The sequence below is a fragment of the Malus sylvestris genome, chromosome 2 (assembly GCF_916048215.2).
Source record: "Malus sylvestris chromosome 2, drMalSylv7.2, whole genome shotgun sequence".
In the NCBI taxonomy this organism is placed as follows: Eukaryota; Viridiplantae; Streptophyta; class Magnoliopsida; order Rosales; family Rosaceae; genus Malus; species Malus sylvestris.
In genome coordinates this window covers 34,645,367-34,664,829 of record NC_062261.1, presented here as the reverse complement: position 1 = coordinate 34,664,829, position 19,463 = coordinate 34,645,367, and the positions used below count along the sequence as shown (strand labels likewise).

General features: G+C 37.5%; 1 protein-coding gene and 1 pseudogene across 1 annotated transcript; both read right to left on the bottom strand.

The window, feature by feature from the left end:
• Positions 1–3,646: 3,646 nt before the first annotated feature.
• Positions 3,647–6,412, bottom strand: LOC126603421 (subtilisin-like protease SBT4.4). The gene is made up of 2 exons (XM_050270267.1): positions 5,944–6,412; positions 3,647–5,391 (listed from the first exon to the last, which is right to left on the bottom strand). The coding sequence occupies exons 1-2, from the start codon at positions 6,410–6,412 to the stop codon at positions 3,647–3,649; spliced, it is 2,214 nt and encodes a 737-aa protein (XP_050126224.1).
• Positions 6,413–8,233: 1,821 nt separating this feature from the next.
• LOC126588184 (subtilisin-like protease SBT4.3) lies at positions 8,234–11,887 on the bottom strand (annotated as a pseudogene).
• Between the last annotated feature and the right edge of the window lie 7,576 nt (positions 11,888–19,463).

The window sequence follows — 19,463 nt, the reverse complement described above, 5'->3', positions numbered from 1 at the left end:
ATTCAATTATATCTTAATTCTTTTTAGTGATTAGGTTTAGTTGTATGCTCTGAACACATTCCTAAAATTGTTAAACTCCTTGTATTTTAAATTTCTAACCCGTATTTATTTCTTATTCTTAGCTTTTGTATCAATTAATGGCTTTCGTCACCCTCGGGTGTCAGCCAGCACGTGTCTATCCTGGTATTCGGGGAATATCAAGGTCGGAGCGTGTCAGCGCACGTGGGTGCGAGGCTTGGGCTCGGCTCGGCAACACATTGGGCTCGTGTTAGATTTGGACTGCACGAGCCGGTTTGCCTTGGGCTTGGAGTGACATGGATTGGGCCAAGGCCTTGGTGCAACAGGCCTTAAATGGCACGACAAGCTTGGATGACACGGCTTAGGCAGTGGTGGTGGCGCCATAGACCTCACCGTAGGTGGCTACCGTGGTGGCCACCCGCGGTGAGGTCTATGGCGCCACTTATTGTCACGTTTAGCCTTGTGGATTGTTGTGGTCCCATCTCTTGGATGCGAGAGTCTTCTAAGAGTGTGTGACTCAACTCTCAATGAAAGCACCAATTTGTGGATGCAAATTTCTTCCTCCTTGTTCTTAAACAAAATTGCACCTACAAAACAAATAACACCTTAGGTCAAAGCCAAGAGCCTCACGTGCCCACGATGAATTGGGGTGGGGGGGGCTTTAGTCGAAGAACCTCCGATGCCAAAGTTAGAATTTTGAAGGAAAAATGTTTGGAGAATTTAGAGAATTTTGTCAAGAGAATTGTAAGTAGTTTTTGGAGAGAATGGAGAGCTATTTATAGGGATATGGTTGGCTCTATTAGGAGAATAGGGACCGGCCATTTGGGGTATTTTTTGGGTGTAATTTGTAGTTAATTAGCCATTAATAGATTAATTAGGTAATAAATCCATTAATTGACTAGTTAACATAATTTGAAAGAAATAATTTGGGAGTTACCTTGTGGGGAGGATTTGATAAGGATGGATGAAATAGGTTTTGAATTGTTACCTATATTGAGCATTTTTGACTTGGTTGAGGGATGATTGTCCGCTGCTAGCGCGTAGGAATCTCGATATGCTTTAAGGGTATTTTTGTCCCTTTTTATCCAAAAATCCACGCGTCGCCTTGTGATTATTTTTGACTCCACAGATTGATCAAGTGGAGTCGATTTGTCCATTATATATTAGTCAGGGCCAGTTTTATGCAGATGCTTTGATCTATTATATGTAGAAGTTGTTGGTCGAATGCAAAAGGCTGATACGCTTATTAAGTACCTTTTCTATTGTATATATGTATGGATATATGTGTATTGTTAAAGAAGCATGTTGATAATCAGTGTTTATACTTTTTGTATGCTTATACTCTCCACTGACATGATATACATACATACATACATATATATATATATGTGTGTGTGTGTGTGTGTGTGGAACAAAGCATATGTTAGAGTACATAGTACTGATTACTCATATTGCATATATGTATAGTAATGACAAAGCTTTTATGTAACTATTAAGTGTTTTGAGTACGTCATTTCTATTTTAAACCAAAATGACATTTGAATTAGTTGTGTGGAATTAGCAAGCTTAAGTGTGTTGTCTAGGATTAAAGTTCATTGTCTAGGATTAAAGTTCATGTCATGCTTTTTAGCAATTGCTTACGCTTGTGAATAGGAGTTGCTTACATTTGTCCTACCAAATTTATATCTGAAGGTAGATTCTGGTAACAATGGTGTTGCTTTTAATGTTTCATTTCCAAAATTTCTACAAAGTAGACTACGTGATTTACGTCATTGGCGACGATTCTTTGATACAATTATTAGTTTATATATATTAGAGAGTGATGGGTGGATCTATGCGTCATGAAATTGAACACTTAACCCTTCCTGGAGGTTGGGTTATGGTTGGATCTACCTTACTCAACTCTTCAGCCAATTTCTTTTAAATTACCATTGTCTTATATCAGTGTTATTATTTGAATTATGAGTTGTACTAAAATAATGTCTATACTAGGCATGTTTAATGAGTCACTTCATTGCTTAGTAATATCCATTATTGGTGTGTGTTACTATTTGTTCATGCTTTTATAAATTGGATTGAGTTCGGGTGTTCCTAGAATCCTACCTGTTTAAAAAGCTATTAATTAATTTATACCCATTTTGTTTCATAAGCAATGAATGCTAGAGATTTAGATTCAGTAAACCTTAGTGATGAGTCTGTGGAGATTATAATGGGAAAGATCTTGGAAGTGAAAGTATAGACAATACAAATACGAGTCTTGCAAAGAAAAAGTTTAGAGCAATCAATTTAGGTAAGCGAAAATATACTTAAAAGAAAAATACGTTTTTATGTTTTGGATGTGACAATATGGTATGTATATACTTATTTAGTATTATGTTTTTCATTTGATTATTTATTGGTTTAAAATATATTTTCCTTAACAAGTAAAAGGTCGGGTCATATTACTTGTTAATATTATCAGGTCGATTTCGGGTCCGGTCATTTTACCTGTTTATTTTAACAGATGTTACACGACACAACCCGTTAAGATATCGGGTATGACATGAAAATGACACGAACATGGAAAACACAATACGAATGCCAGGTCTGGATGATGCTAGCGAGGCTAAATTTTTTAAACAAAATTTGCAAACCAAATGATGTGGTTGTTAATGATTGGATTATTACTTTAGTGTTGATAATGTGCTTATTTCCTATTGGTGACACATCATTTTGTTTAAAATTTTGGTCTCCTTAGCATTACCTTTTTTCTTTTAATCGGTCTCCTTGTCTTAACTCCCTTTTTTGTTTTCCAATTTGTGTTGCATCTTTAATAAAAATGATAATCAATTTAACGTCCTTCTTACAGAAAAACCGTATAACCAAAAGAACAATATTGGCAACAAAAAATAAATAAAAATAAAATAAAATAAACTGAACCTTGAGATTAGACTTTGTGCAAAACCGATGGACTTGGTTTCTAAGATTCATATAGCCGCCCTCATTTATGGAATAAAGCTTTGTTGTTGTTTTAACTTTTAAGATTATTTTGGAAGAAACTTTAATTTATAGTGAAGTGGTCCAATGGAAAGAGGGAGTTATGGGCTATTTCTCCATCGATAATTTTTTGGTTGGTTGCTGACAAAAAAATGTAGGATAAGAGAATAATAGAAATTAAAGTTCAACATTTTTGTTTTCATTAGGTTTAGCGAATTGGTTTAGTTGGGATAATTTATCACCATGGAATAAAAGAGAGTACTTGTTTCAATTTCTATTGAAAAACTTTTTCTCTAAAAGTAGAACCTTATGCATATCTTTGAAGATGAATTGGTACTCAGATTTTACAAGAAATTAATGCAGATTTTTTAGTTTTTCCAGTCAAATGAAAATCGATGAATCAAATATCGAGGGGTTAGAATTCAGGGACACACACTTTTGAATAAAGAAGACGGGAACATTACATAGGAGCATTTTTGTCACAGGAACGAACAGGTAGGAAAATGTGTACGCCAAAGGTCGGAGATAATGCCTACAGTGGGCAGATCCCCTCACTGAACAGATTATTTTTTTTTACAGCTCTTCATAAATATTATAATCTTAGAAGTGATGAAAATTGATGAACATTTTTGTGTGAATAATACTATCTGAATTAAATTCTGACACTCTGTACACTGCGTACAATAACTGGACTTCTAACAGTATGAGTTCCATCGGACCAAACCAGTGACGCAGACAGATGTGATCCGCTCGGAAAATCTTTTCCAACAACGGTCACAGTAAAAGCCTTCTCCTCATTCAAGGACTTGAACGAAAGAACTTCAGGAGTCACTTTGATGTCAACTTCCGTGGTTGGTAGGAATCTTGCCTTCGAATTTGTGAGGATTTTAGCCTTGAAAGTAGAGTTTGTGAGGCCGACATTTTTAACTGTTCTGCTGAATTTAATCGCAAATGATTCCATCGGTGTAACATTAGCAGCTATTGAAGGATAATTGAGATCCTTTGATGATCCTTTCTCAGAGCCTGTAGGACAGGTGCTGTTATCTCCTGATATAAGTCTAACTTTGGCCTCATCCAAGATTGAGCAGAGCAACTTTATGTAATCGCCTCTAGAAGTTTCGAACACAAGCCCAGGATCAACAGCCTTGAGAGGATTGATATGTCCAGAACCATAAGCAAATTCACCAGGATAATAATAGTCAGTATTATTCATGAGCCAAGCTGTAGTCATAAGAGATGATTTGATGGCTGCCGGAGACCAATCTGGGTGGAATGTTCTTATATATGCAGCAGCACCAGCAGCATGGGGGCAAGCCATGGAGGTTCCAGATAGTAAGCTGTATTTTACATGCCTTTTGTCTTTAGGGGAACCTGTGACACCAACGACAGGTGAAAATGCAGCCAAAATATCAACCCCCGGGGCTGTTATATCTGGCTTGATAATTTCAGGTAGAATAAAATTAGGCCCCCGCGAAGAGAAGGAAGCAACAATAGGTGCAGCAAGATCTTTTATGGCTTCACTTTTCAGTATGTTCGCCCGAGGTTTGGCTGTGGAGTTGAGGTAGGAAACGAGAATTAAATAATCTTCAACGTTAATAGTTGCTGCGGGTAGTGGGACAATGAAAGAAACATCAGGTGCAGAACTGATTGTAATTGCACCTATTGCACCGACTTGATGAGCCACAATACTGCCACCCTCACGAAGACATACCACAATCTTTCCCTTAACTAATTCAGGGTCTAGGCAGGCTGCTTTACAATCCGAGCATTGACTTGACGCATTTTTTCCTTCTATCAACGGAAAACTTGTTCCATTTAATTTGAAAGCATTCACTGAATTTCCGACAAGCGTCCTTCCATTTCCAAGAACAGCCTTGTCAATTATCCGACGATCTGTGCTACTTGCTGCAACTGTAAGAATCCATGGTGCTACACTTGATACAGAACCCTCTTGAGGGCCGTTATTGCCTGCAGAATGCAAGGTAAGTATCCCTTTCTCCATTGCATGAAAAGCACCGATTGCAATAGGATCCTGCTCGAAAGGAGGTGTAAAATCGGTTCCAACTGAAATTGTAATGATGTCAACTCCATCGGCGATGGCGTCATCAAAAGCAGCCAAGAGCCCATCTGTATTGCACCCGTTAGAACCGCAAACTTTGTATGTAGCAATTCTGGCTAAGGGAACGCCTCCTCTTGCGGTGCCTTGTGCTATTCCATAAAAGCTCACACCCTTTACGGGGTTCCCTGCTGCAGTTGAGGCAGTATGAGTTCCATGACCAACATCATCTCTGGCCGTGGAATTAGTGTAAAATCGAGCTCCAATGATCTTGTTGTTGCAAGTGAAATTTTTGCCTCCTTGACAAGCACCTTTCCACTTCTTGGGAGCAGGACCAAAACCTTTATTGGAAGAAGCATCAATCATGTTCCAAGTCATATCTTTTGTTAAAATGCATGCATGAAATAAACATGTTGGATGACTAGTGAAGTTAGGCTAGTCAACATTCTTTGTGTAAATTAGGCAAGTTAGGCAAGTTAGGAAATTAAGCAAGTTAGGCAAGTTAGGCTTATGTTCTCTTTCTTTCCCTATATATATGTTTCATCTTGTAATTGTTTTGATATGAAATATACATCCAAAATTCAACATGGTATCAGAGCCAGGAGGCGGGCCCGTACTGCCACGTGATTGGGTGGGTCCCCTTTGGCCCCGCGCGATTGTCCACGTAGGCCAAAGATGCCACGTGTTTTGGTGGGTCCCCATTGGCCCCGCGTGATTGGGTGAGTCCCGACATGGCTCCACGTGGTTGCCGATGTGTGGAAATTCACGTGTGACCCATAAGTGGGGTCTCACGTGCGGGGGAGTGTTGGAAGCCTTAGTCCCACATCGGACAGGGGGAGAAGAAAATAGAATAAACGGCTCAGATATGAAATATACATCCAAAATTCAACAACCTTTGTCTTTAAAGCTCTCCGATTCAGGCCAGATTCCACTGTCGATCACACCAATAATGACATCACTCTCGACAGTACGGTTTCGTTTGATATTCTCATTGAACCCGATAAAGTCCCAAGATCTTGTTGTTTGGGGTTTGTAACTCGTGCTTGGAAACACAGAGACAACTTCCTTCATGTTAGCAAGCCTTTCTCTTTCTTGCTCAGTGAGCTTGGCAGCAAATCCGTTGAAGCTCCTTTTGTAGGTTCTTACCAATAGATTTGAAGCAGAGCTGGTCTCCACGACGCTTTCGAGAATGCCAATGTGGTGAGACAATGGCGAGAATAACTCATCCTTAGGAAGTGATCCCAAGTAGACAATGTATGTCTTTCTATCTTCCTGATCAATGGCTCTACACGGTAAGCTCACAGAGAGTATGAGAATAGTGGAGAAAGCACAAGAAACCAATAGAGCTCCGTGCTTTGCCATTGTTTTGTTTCGATGCTGAAGATCGTAACCAGTGCTGAGTATTTTATAGTTGGATGGACAACAAAAATCTCATTTGCATTAACATCCAGATTCTTTTACCTTTTAACGTTGAATACATATTTTCGAGTAGATTTTATCCCTTTGAACGCAATTTCCATGGCCGTGAAATTAATTTCTTTCCATGCAGGATGAACAAATTCCAAATGTTTAATTTTGGAATAGATTTTATACAATTTTGATTTGTCAACCTATATTGTACGAAATCTTTCTTTTAATTCTTGTTTTCCAAAAGCCATAATTCAATGAATAAATTTTCCTTTCCAATTCCATTTTAATTAGAATCACACAGGATCACATCGTATGCTGCCAACCTGAACAAAGTTATCTGAATTACAGCTGTATGGATTCACGAGGCATCCAAATCCTCTCCTGTTGATTGTTAAGATCCTTTATATTTGTTATGCTGCTATTTCCTTATATTCGACACTGCCATATTGACTAGAGTGGATGTATGCATCAAATTTGTCCCCACTTAGAGTCTAGTATCATCCTTTGAACAAACAAAAAACAATGTATTGTTCCCCGCTTCTATGCATGCAATTAAGTTTTTAATTATCAACCCTAAAAAAAAATTGAAGCTAAATTAAAAGACTCTTAACCCTGAACCTGAAAATTTTAACCCCTACATGGCTACACCTAAAACGACGTCATTGCACAGGATCCTATTTCTCTTATTTACCTTTTTCTCCTTGACGCAACTCATATTCAGATTTATAAAGGGCATTGTTATTAGCACTCAAAAATTCTTATTATGTTCTCCAAATTTTCTATATTTAAAAATAAAATACAATTATAGGAGTGCAAAACGAGTTTTTTTAAGTGCCAAATAACAGTTCACATAAAAAATGTACATTCTTTTTTAGTGGTTCTTAATAATAAAATCAAAGAAGTTCTGAATAGTTTCCTAGGTTTGCAACAAGGAAGTTCTGAATAATAAAAACAATTCCGTTATGATTAAATGTATACACTGTGTATACAAGAATTGGACTTGTAGCGGTATGTGTTCCATCAGACCAAACCAGCGATGCAGACACATGTGATGCATCTTGTATATCTTTCCCAACAACGGTCACAGTGAAAGTCTTCTCCTCATTCAAGGACTTGAACGAAAGAACTGTTGTGATTGGCTCATATTTTGAGCTGTTAACAATTAAGTGACTTTGTGTGTTATGCTTTCGGAATAGTGGCCAAATATGTCCATATCTCATTTTGGCTAATAGTGGAAGACAATGATGATGTTTCATGAGATTCTTTGGTTTTGGCCTTTTTTTATTGATTTCCCATTTGCATGCCACGAAAGTGGTTTTGGGTTTTGAGTAAAAGGCAAAGGGAGCATGATGGATCATCATTGTGTCTATGCAAGAAAAGAGAGGTTGATTCATTTTTTTGTCCATTTAATTGCAAAGAGCCGAAGTGGAGAAAGGGTGAGAGAGAGCATCCGAAGGAGAACACAAAGGAGAGAAAATATAGAGTAAGAGTGAGAAACTCTTGGGGAGAGTGAGTCTCTTAGTAAAATGCTGTGAGGGTACAAGGGATTGGGGTTTGGGTTATGTCGATTTAACTCAAGTGTAACTTGTACTGTTATTCTCACAGTGAAAAGCAATATCTCTTCGGGGGCGTAGGCAAGATTTTTGCCGAACCTCGTAAATTTCTCAGTGTCTTTATTTCTTGTATTTTATTCTGTTCAACTGAGTGTGATTTTTGGTGAGGTTGTAATCTGAATCTCGTTTCCGCACTAACGAACGGGCCAAGACACAACATGAACTTCAGGAGTCACTTTGATGTCAACTTTTGAAGTTGGGAGGATTTGGACCTTGTGTTCGTCGCAGGAATCTCCTGGCGGACGAGCACACAGCTCCCCTGGGAGAATGGCGTCGGTTGAGGGTATATGTCGTACTTCTGCTTTCTTCTCGGGCTCGCTCGGGCAAGCCTTTGTCGGGCAGATCTTGGTCGGGCAAGACACACTTCGGGCAAGGCTCGTCGGGCAGTTCTGAAAGAGAAGGACAGAGTTAATTTGAAAGGGTGCCTTTGTGGGGCCTTAGGTATAGGCCTTAAGGCTCACAATCAAGATCAACTTTGTCGTGCTCAGGCGTGCCACTGCCATCTTCAGTATGGCAGATGTTGAATGGGTGTTTAGGCTTTGATTGAATATGTATACGCCCGAGAAACCAAGTTAGATATAACAGGTGCCTTTGTGGGGCCTTAGGTATAGGCCTTGAGGCTTCCTGTCAAACTAAACCAGCGCTTGGATGTATAATATTTGGTCCTTTATGGTTGCCAGAGTCTTATCACTATTATACCTTTGATTATCTGAATCCAAGAGGTAGGACGAACCCAAATGAGTGCCTTTGTAGGGCCTTAGGTATAGGCCTTGAGGCTTCCCATCATAGTTAATCCTTATACTCGGACCAACTAGACCGCAACATGAAATGAAGCTAAATAGATGCCTTCGTGGGGCCTTAGGTGTAGGCCTTGAGGCTTTCTATCAAAAATTCACTCCATGCTTAAGCCTTTTCTACAAATCAAGATATAATAGCAACAAAACGGAGAAATAGATTGATTACTTGCGCCCCAAGTAACTTCGGACTTCTCGCTTATCAAGGATTGTCGTGGATGGGTTGAGTCCACCTAGAGTTCTTTTTTATGCCTTGAGGCCAAGGACTTTTAAACTGATCTTTAAATTACATGCCCGCGGGCTTAAGACTTAGATCTGATTTGAACTCTGACGCGATTCAGATCAGATTCAAGCGTTGAAGACTCATTTTCATTATGACTTTGCTAGAAATAACTTGTATATAACTGGGAATATATAACATGTTATTGTGCTTTTAAAAGAAAGAAAAGACAAAGACAGAGCAAAGATAGTCGGGTAAGTTTGAACCTTATCGGCCAAGGCTGAACTTCTTACAAAATCTATCTTTGTGGCTCTGTCAGAGGTCTGAAAGCTTTTAGAGGGGTTGACGGGTGAGAAGAGGATACAAAATGAATCGATACCACCATGAACAAGGTAGCAGAGCTATTACAGGGGTTTGGGAAGGTTTATCCCGAATGGGATGAAGGCTTGTGTTGACTACAGCTTCGTTGAAGGCAAATCTGGCTTGAGCAGAGTTTTGGCTTTTGTTTGTTTGTTTAAGTGTCCTTAATTCTGTCTTCTCTTCCTCCTTTTATAGACGACTTCAGCTTGGGTTCCTGTAGCAATAGCGGTGCCCGAATGCGGTTTGGTGATGACTCACTAGCTTTTTTACATGAATGCCACCAATAAAGTACTTTATTGGGCTGTGTAGTGGCTAAATAGCCTACCCCCTGTGGTCTTTGAGCAGGTAAGCAGGTGGCCTTTGTAACTTGTGCCCAGCCGAAAGCCTCTTTCCTGCCTCCTAAGTTTTCCTCTGGGCCTTGGGTTTGGGCCGACTTTCTCTCTGGCCCAAAGTTCAGATTTTATCCCAAACACCTTGTAAGTAGAGTTTGCAAGGCCAACATTTTAAACTGTTCTGTTAAACTCAATCATAAATGGTTTCATTGGGACAACAAAAGCAGCTAGAGAAGGATAGTTGAGATCTTTCGCCGATCCTTTGTCAGAGCCTATAGGACAAGAGCTGTTATCTCCCGATACAAGTCTAACTTTGGCCTCATCCAAGGTTGAGCAGAGCACCTTTATGTAATCAGCTTCAGATGTTTCGTACACAAGGCCCGGATTTATAGCTTTTACAGGATTGATATGTCCAGAACCATGAGCAAATTCACCTGTAGTCATAAGAGATGATTTGATGGCTGCTGCAGACCAATCAGGGTGGAATGCTTGTATATAGGCAGCTGCGCCAGCAACATGGGGGCAAGACATGGAGGTTCCAGATAATATGCTGTATTTTACATGCCACTTATCTCCAGGGGTATCTGTTACACTAGCAACCGGCGAAATGCAGCTAAAATATCCACTCCCGGGGCACTTAAATCTGGCTTGATAATTTTGCAGGTAAAATTAAATTTGGTCCCCGTGAGGAGCAGCAGCCAACAATTGGTGCAGAAGGATCTTTTACGCCTTCACTATCTAATATCTTGGCTCGAGCATTGTCTGTGGAGCTGAGGTACAACCTGACCACTTCATAATCTTTGGATCTCAATCTGGTTGCAGGCAATGGGACAATAAAAGCAACATCATTTCTCAGAACATCCCTTATAATTGAACCTTCTGCACCAGCTCGATGAACCTCTTTATGTCCATTGAACTGATCACATAATACGATCTTTCCCTTCACTAAATCACTGTCTAGGCATCCTTCTTCACACATCGTAGCAAGTGATTCCTCGCATTTACTTGACGCATTTTTTATGTATACCAAAGAATAACTTGTCCCGTTAGATGTGAAAGAGTTCACCGAACTCCCAATTAGTGTCCTTCCATTTCCAAGGACAACCTTGTCAACTATTCGGCAATCTGTGCTACTTGCTGCAACTGAAAGTATCCAAGATGCTGCACTTGATACAGTACCCAGGGAAGGACCTTGGTTGCCTGCAGATTGTGCGGTTAGTATCCCTTTCTGCATTGCATGAAAGATCCAATTGCTATAGTGTCCCGGTCAAAATCAGAGGCAATATTGCGTCCAACTGAAATTGTAATGATGTCAACTCCATCTGCAATAGCGTCATCAAAAGCAGCCAAGATCCCATCCATAGCACACTCATCAGAACCACAAAATTTATATTCAGCAATTCTCGCTGAGGGAATGCCTCTTCTTGCAGTGCCTTGGGCCATTCCATAAAATCGAGCTCCAATGATCTTGTTGCATGTGAATTTTTTGCCTCCTTCACAAACTCCTTTCCACTGGAGCAGGACCAAAACCTTCATTTTTAAAGCTCTCCGTTTCAGGCCAGATTCCACTGTCGATCACACCAATAACAACATCACTTTTGGCAGAAGAGTTTCGTTTGATCTTTTCATTGAGCCCGATGAAATTCCAAGATCTTGTTCTTTGAAGCTTGTAAGTTGTGCTCGGAAACACAGAGACAACTCCCTTTGTGTTAGCAAGCCTTTCTCTTTCTTGGTCAGTGAGCTTGGCAACGAATCCGTTGAAGCTCCTTTTGTAGCTTCTCATCAAGAAATTTGTAGCAGAGCTGCTCTATACAACGCTTTCGAGAATACCAATGTGGTGACACAATGGCAAAAACACCCCATTGTTAGGAAGTGATCCCTGATACACAATATATGGCCTTCTATCTTCCTGATCAACGACTTCACATGACAAGTTGCTAGCAAGTAAGAGAATAATGAAGAAAGCATACGAATACAGGAGTGCTCCGTGATTTGCCATTGTTTTTGTTTCGATGATGAAATTCATAAACGGTGAGAACTACTTTATATTGAAATTAGATAGATAATACCTTCTCGTAAGACACTTCTGATAACCAGCTTATTCAATGTATGTAGGCCTGCAATTCCTGACACGACCCGATAACCCGACACGACACGACACGAAATTAACAGGTGTTCGAGTCGACACGATAACGAAACGGATCGTTATCGGGTAACCCGATAAGCACCTGTTAAGATAACGGGTTGGTTCGGGTATACACGTGGGTAACACGATACACGATAAGCAGAATATTAATTTAATAATTTTATAACCCTAAAAAATACTATAATAATTATATATATTAATTTAACAATTTTATACCCTAAGAACTATAATAATTATATATATATATATATATATATATATTAGATTAACTATAATAATTATAATAATTATATATACTATAATAATTATACCCCCAAAATATATATATTAGATTAGCTATAATAATTATAATAATTATAATTTATATATACTATAATAATTATACCCCCAAAATATTAACTATAATAATTATATATATATATATATTAAATTTTATACCCCTAAAAACTATAATAATTATACATACAAAATAAATAGATTTAAATCTACTTAACATATATATATATATATATATATATACGTAACACACACACCATTGAACTTCTTGGGATACGAATTATACGAAACTAATTTCAACGATCCAACCGTCAAACATGTTTGTATATACTTTGAGATCAAGTACGCCAAAAATTGCAAAAAAAAAACATTCAGAGATCAAGGAACAAGACAAAACGTTTTGACGGTTATAAACAAAAAATCACGATTTAACTGTTATTTTAACTCCGATTTTGATGATTTTTTACAACTACACTCCTTGACCCTATATGAATACAATGAATGAATTTGATCTTCAATTTAAAATATTTACACTAGTGGATACCGCAAAATCTTATGTTATATTTGATGAAAGTATGAATAAACTCTTAAGTGTTAGTGAATCTATTGTTTTGATGGGATACATATTCTACGAAACTAATTTCAACGATCCAACCGTCAAACATGTTTGTATATACTTCGAGATCTCATACGCCAAAAATTACAAAAAACAAACATTCAGAGATCATGTAACAAGACAAAACTTTTCGACGATTATAAACAAAAAATCACGATTTAACGGTTATTTTAACTCTGATTTTGATGATTTTTTACAACTACACACCTTGACCCTATATGAATACAATGAATGAATTCGATCTTCAATTTAAAATATTTACACTAGTGTATACCACAAAATCTTATGTTATACTTGATGAAAGTATGAATAAACTCTTAAGTGTTAGTAAATCTATTGTTTTGATGGGATACGTATTCTACGAAACTAATTTCAACAATCCAACCGTCAAACATGTTTGTATATACTTTGAGATCAAGTACGCCAAAAATTGCAAAAAAAAAACATTCAGAGATCAAGGAACAAGACAAAACGTTTCGACGGTTATAAACAAAAAATCACGATTTAACGGTTATTTTAACTCCGATTTTGATGATTTTTTACAACTACACTCCTTGACCCTATATGAATATAATGAATGAACTCGATCTTCAATTTAAAATATTTACACTAGTGGATACCACAAAATCTTATGTTATACTTGATGAAAGTATGAATAAACTATTGTTTTGATGGGATACATATTCTACGAAACTAATTTCAACGATCCAACCATCAAACATGTTTGTATATACTTTGAGATCAAGTACGCCAAAAATTGCAAAAAAAAAACATTCAGAGATCAAGGAACAAGACAAAACGTTTCGACGGTTATAAACAAAAAATCACGATTTAACGGTTATTTTAACTCCGATTTTGATGATTTTTTACAACTACACTCCTTGACCCTATATGAATACAATGAATGAATTCGATCTTCAATTTAAAATATTTACACTAGTAGATGGATGCCACAAAATTTTATACCCCTAAAAACTATAATAATTATATATATATATATATATATTAAATTAAATTTTAAAAATTGATGACCATTGGATCGGCTGAGATTTAATCTCAGCCGTCCATTGTAGGCTATCCTTCTATTCTTTCTCAAATCAGAAACTCAAATCATTCTTTCTGTCTCTCTCTCGATCGACCTCACGCGGCGCCTCACCGTCACCGAGTCACCCTCACCTCAGTCTCAGTGACCTCACCGGATCACCCTCCTCATCGTCCTCGACCTCACCCAGACCGTCACCCCTCACTCAGTCACTCTGTCAGTCCTCAGTCATCACCTAAATCGCGACTTCACTGGTTCACCTACTGTCCAGATTCCAGACTCCGAACTCCATACCAGTACCACCCAAATACGGCTCCTGAATCGAGCTCTCGATCTCAGTCCGCACTCCTCACCTCACTGCACAAGGTAAAAAATTCCTACAATGAACTCAAGGGTTTCTGAATTAGGACTTTTGGAATTATGAATTTTTGAAATTAGGGTTTCTAAATTAGGGCTTTTGGAGAAGGTTAATTTGCTTCATGATTTCTTTGCTCAGTTTGTTGTGCTGAATCTGCTGATCTATTTGGTATTTGCTAATTGATATAAATAATAATCACAGGAATTACGATTTTCTAAAATTAAGGTTTCTAAATGTGTGTTAAAAAGACAGAACCATATATATCAAACATATCTAAATGAGGCTATGATGGGGAAAGCTTTGAAGTTCATGCCCTTTGTCCAACACCCGTATTGTTATCTGATAACCACATGTTTTCGCAATGGTTAACAATTCATCTTTTTGTATAGAAATAGAAGGGTTGGTGAGGAGGGTTTCTGAATTGGATGAATTATTGGAAAGAAATGGAGAGGTGTTGAGTTGATGGGGATAACCCTAATCATTATCTTATAGTTAACTTTGCATCATTTTCACAGTGGCTAGCTATTCATCTTTTCACAGTGGCTAGCTATTCATCATTTTTTGGTTAACTTTGCATCCGTTATGCCTTATATTATATGGATTAATGCAAAAACAAAATAGTATTATTTGTTGATGTATGAATTTGAAATGGATGTATGAATTTGAAATTGAAATTGAAATGAAATGATGATCTATTTGTTGATCTATGTGCTGATCTATTTGAAATTGAAATGGATAAGTGAATTTGAAATAGATATGGTATGAAATTGGTATGAGCAAGATTTTATAGTTTTGTTTTTCTTTCTTGAAGCAATGGATGCTGTAGAGCAAGATTTTACGAACCTTAGTGATGGAGGATCAGTGGAAGTGACAATGGGAATACAACCTGATCATGGAAGTGAAAATATGGAAGATACAAATACAAGTCCGGCAAAGAAAAAGGCTAGAGTGATCAAATTAGGTAAGCGAACACTCAGGTCTCCTGTTTGGAAAACTTTCAACAAATTGACTACTATTTTTGAAGATGGTAAAAGTCGTGCTCAATGTAAAGATTGTAAGAAACTGGTAATAGATGATAGTCATCATGGGACGGGTAATATGAATAGACATTTGAAAACATGCCCTGGACAGACTGTTGGATTGTCGGTGTCTGAATTCTGTTCCCAAAACTTTGATTCGGTGGTATTTCGTGGTTTATTGGTAGAGGCCATCATCAAGCATAATCTTCCTTTTAGTTTTTCTGAATATGAGGGAATTAGGGCTTTGTTTGCATATATATCTCCTGATATTAAGTTACCGTGTAGAAATACAATTAAAGCTTGTGTGTTAAGGATGTTCAAAAATGAAAAACAAAGGCTTCATAATTTGCTAGACTCGGTTGAAGGTAGAATTTGTTTGACATCAGACTTATGGACCTCGCAATGCACTGATGGGTATCTTGCTCTTACTGCTCACTTTGTAGACAAAGATTGGAAATTGCATAAGAGAATTTTAAGTTTTTGTCACATGCCTCCTCCTCATACTGGTGTTGCATTATCTGAGAAAATTAATGAATTGGTGACTGAGTGGGGAATTGAGAAGAAGTTATTTTCTATTACTTTGGATAATGCTTCTTCAAATATTTCTTTTGTTAGCATTTTGAAGAATCAATTGAATCTCAGAAGTCTTCTCGTGATGAATGGTGACTTCTTTCATGTGCGTTGTTGTGCTCATGTCTTGAATTTGATAGTTCAAGATGGACTTAAAGAAATTGATTCTTCGGTGATAAAGATTCGTGAATGCGTCAAGTATATAAAGGGCTCTGAGGCTAGAAAACTAAAGTTTTATGAATGTGTTAGACAAGTGGGGATATTGGATAGTAGGAGAGGTTTGAGACAAGATGTCCCTACTAGATGGAACTCAACCTACATTATGCTAGATAGTGCAATTTTCTATCGATATGCTTTGATTCATTTAGGGTTGAGTGATTCCAATTTTAATACTTGTCCTTCTTCTGAAGAGTGGGATAAAATAATGAAGATTTCCAAGTTTTTGGGGTACTTTTATGAGGTTACGTGCTTATTCTCTGGGACAAAGTACCCTACATCAAATTTGTTCTTCCCTAAGGTGTTCGTAATCCAACTTCAAATTAAGGCAGCCATGGATGCCTCTGAAAGTTTCATGAATAAGATGGCGACTTACATGTACATGAAGTTTGAGAAGTATTGGTCAGAGTATAGTTTGATTTTGGCAATTGCAATCATCTTAGACCCTCGTTATAAATTGAATTTTGTGGATTGGGCTTACACAAAGCTTCATGGTGTGAATTCGGTCGAATTTACAAAGGTGAATGACAAATTGAATGTTCTTTTTGGTGTGTACTTGGAAAAACTTTCGCATCTTGATAATTCAAATACTCCAAGGAATTCAGTGCCTAATCATCAAACAAAATCTGTAGATGTTCTCTTTGAGGTAACCTAAGTTTATTTTTATTTACTTTATATATTTGTAGATTGTAGTAGTAGTATAAAAAGTGTTGATATTATATTTGAAATTAACATGATGCATGATTTTTTATGATGTAGGATTTTGATAATAATTACGATGGTTCAAGTTCGATTGAAAAAACTGAATTGCAGAAGTATTTGGAGGATAAAAGAATAGATAGAAAAGTAGACATAGATGTTCTTTCTTGGTGGCAAATGGAGCGTTTTCATTATCCGATACTTTCTCAGTTAGCACGAGATGTGTTAACAATTCCCATTTCAACTGTTGCATCAGAATCTGCATTTAGTATTGGGGGTAGAGTACTAGATCAGTATCGTAGTTTATTGTTACCAGAAACAGTTCAAGCTTTGTTGTGCACACGAGATTGGCTATTTGGAAAAGGAGGTAATATATTTTTATATGGTATAGTACTATTGTTTTATTTCTTTTCATAATTATTTTGGTAAATTTCTTATAATTTGAATGATTTTTAATGTTTGGTTTTTCTATATTTAGTTTATGCGGAAGAGAGTTCTGACATGGAAAATCTTACTGAAAACATTATCAACATAACTCTTGAAGAAGGCAATAGATCAAGCCAAAGTTCCAATGCAACTTCCTCATGATGATCAACGTAAATTGAGGATTTTGTAAAATGAATAGCATGCAAGCTTTGAGTTCCATTGACAAGGTTTAAACTTTTGAAAAAGACTTCACAACCTTGAAAACAAAAACGCTTTCATTTTGCATATCCTTGCATATTTAATATTTGTAATAGATTAGTAATGTGTGAATTTTTTTTATTACTCTTATTTTCGAGTGTTGATGTAGTATTTAAACAACAAATGCGTTTTAATGTTTTAAAGTAATATTTATGTGACAATATGTAGTATGTGCAAGTTTAAGAAAAAAAAAATATTTTTCTTAACGGGTCATAACGGGTCATAACGGGTCGGGTCACTTTACCCAACGGGTAAAGTGACCCGACCTGTTAAGGACCCGTTAAGATAACAGGTGTGACACGACACGACCCGTTAAGCTAACAGGTGTTACACGAAAACGACACGAACACGACTGACACGACCCGATTGCCAGGCCTAAATGTATGTATTTACTATCTAGTCAATCAATGTATATATGTATATATTGATTCAATCTATTACATGTATCCGATGTACCTAGTTATTCAATACACACTACGATTATATAATATATATTACATGTATGTCTTTTTTTATTTATTCTGAATGCATCTTTGTAATTACTAATTACATACCCACATCATTTACTTTCCCAAACCACAATTTCAAGTTCATATAGCATGCATTTTGAGATATGTTCAAAGTTCATAGGACGCGACAAAGCTTCCACATTATAACATCAATAATTTCTACAGTTGCAAGTTCTTTGAATTTGGTATGTTATTTTCAGGCTAATCAACTACACAGAAGTGTTTAAAGGTACCAAATAAGGAGAAGAGAAAGCAGATATACTAGCTCTCATCATGACAAATAATACGAGAGGGGTTCCTATTTCCATATACCTGTGGTACCGCTGGTGAAATTTAACAACACCGAGTTTTCTAACCACACAATTTTCTCATCCGCAATTGCCAGTTGTTGTAGCTGGCCAATCACTTGGATTCACTGCAAAATCCGCACCAGAAGTGGGAGTATGATCAAGATGAATTTGGAATATTATTGATAAAGAATACTTGTTGAAAGAGCGCTGTTAAATAACGAAGAATCAACGTGACACTACAAGTCTACAACAGTTGTAAAGTAGACATCAGTTGGGCGCAGACATAATTCATTGCACGTTCCAGTTCGTATCTATAAAAGAGAAGATTGAGATACAGTATAGGAAATGGAAATGGCGATTGGATATCTTCCATAAGTTCCAAACTATACTGAGAAGCACTTACAGAAGACTTGTCACTAAAACTAGCTAGTAAAAAGACCCAAACAAAATGAACTGATTGTATCAGCAATTAACTTCCAAGATGATAGCAGCAAAGCAATCAAGTTGCAGAAGCAACAGATTGTTTAGTGCCGAAACAGAAGATGAACACAAAACTGATCGAACAGTAAATTTTAGGATGCAAGCTTAAAATAATGGCCTTCTGATCAATGTCTGTAGATATTATGTGCATTTGCAACTGGTAGTGGCAGGCAAGTTATAACATTGCTAGCCTGAAATTTGCACCATGGTTTGGTTCCAAGAACAGAGTTAACTATGAAGGTAAAAGGGGGACAAGGTATCATGTTCAGATTTCATATCTTGATCTCTGTTGGAGCGGGATTTCCCACAAGGAGAAATACCTCCACAGAGTTGTTGACCGCAATCCTCACGTTCGCCGAATCCTTCTTCGAAGTGTCCCAAAATAATCTTCCTCCGCAGCTTTGGCCGGGCGGGGTACCTGCAGAAGATACTTCGACGCTCAAGTCAGTCGATCGATTTCTATTTTCTGGATTCTCTCGGGTACTCCTCACGTACCTGGTTCTTTTGCTTCTCTCCCTATTTATAGGATTTTGTACTTGAGATTCAAGTACCACGATCGTCTTCCTTCTCCACTTCCTTAGTGGTCATCGTCATATCACTACATGCTTTGGGAACAAGTCCCATGACCGGTCTTCCTCTCCCACTTCTCTTCCGTAGTGGGGTAGTTACCTCGGCACGCGCCCTTGTGCTTATTTCTTGTGAGCTTTTTATTCTGCACAACTCTTTTTCCTTAGATGATCGGCCCATGAGTCGAAATTAGGTTTTATCCTCCCACAATG

Coding starts and splice junctions, on each gene's coding strand:
- LOC126603421 (XM_050270267.1), bottom strand. CDS start 6,412: ATGGCAAAGCACGGAGCTCTATTGGTTTCTTGTGCTTTCTCCACTATT. Junction 5,392..5,943: donor GGAGAGCTTTAAAGACAAAG/GTTGTTGAATTT, acceptor CTTCCAATAAAG/GTTTTGGTCCTGCTCCCAAG.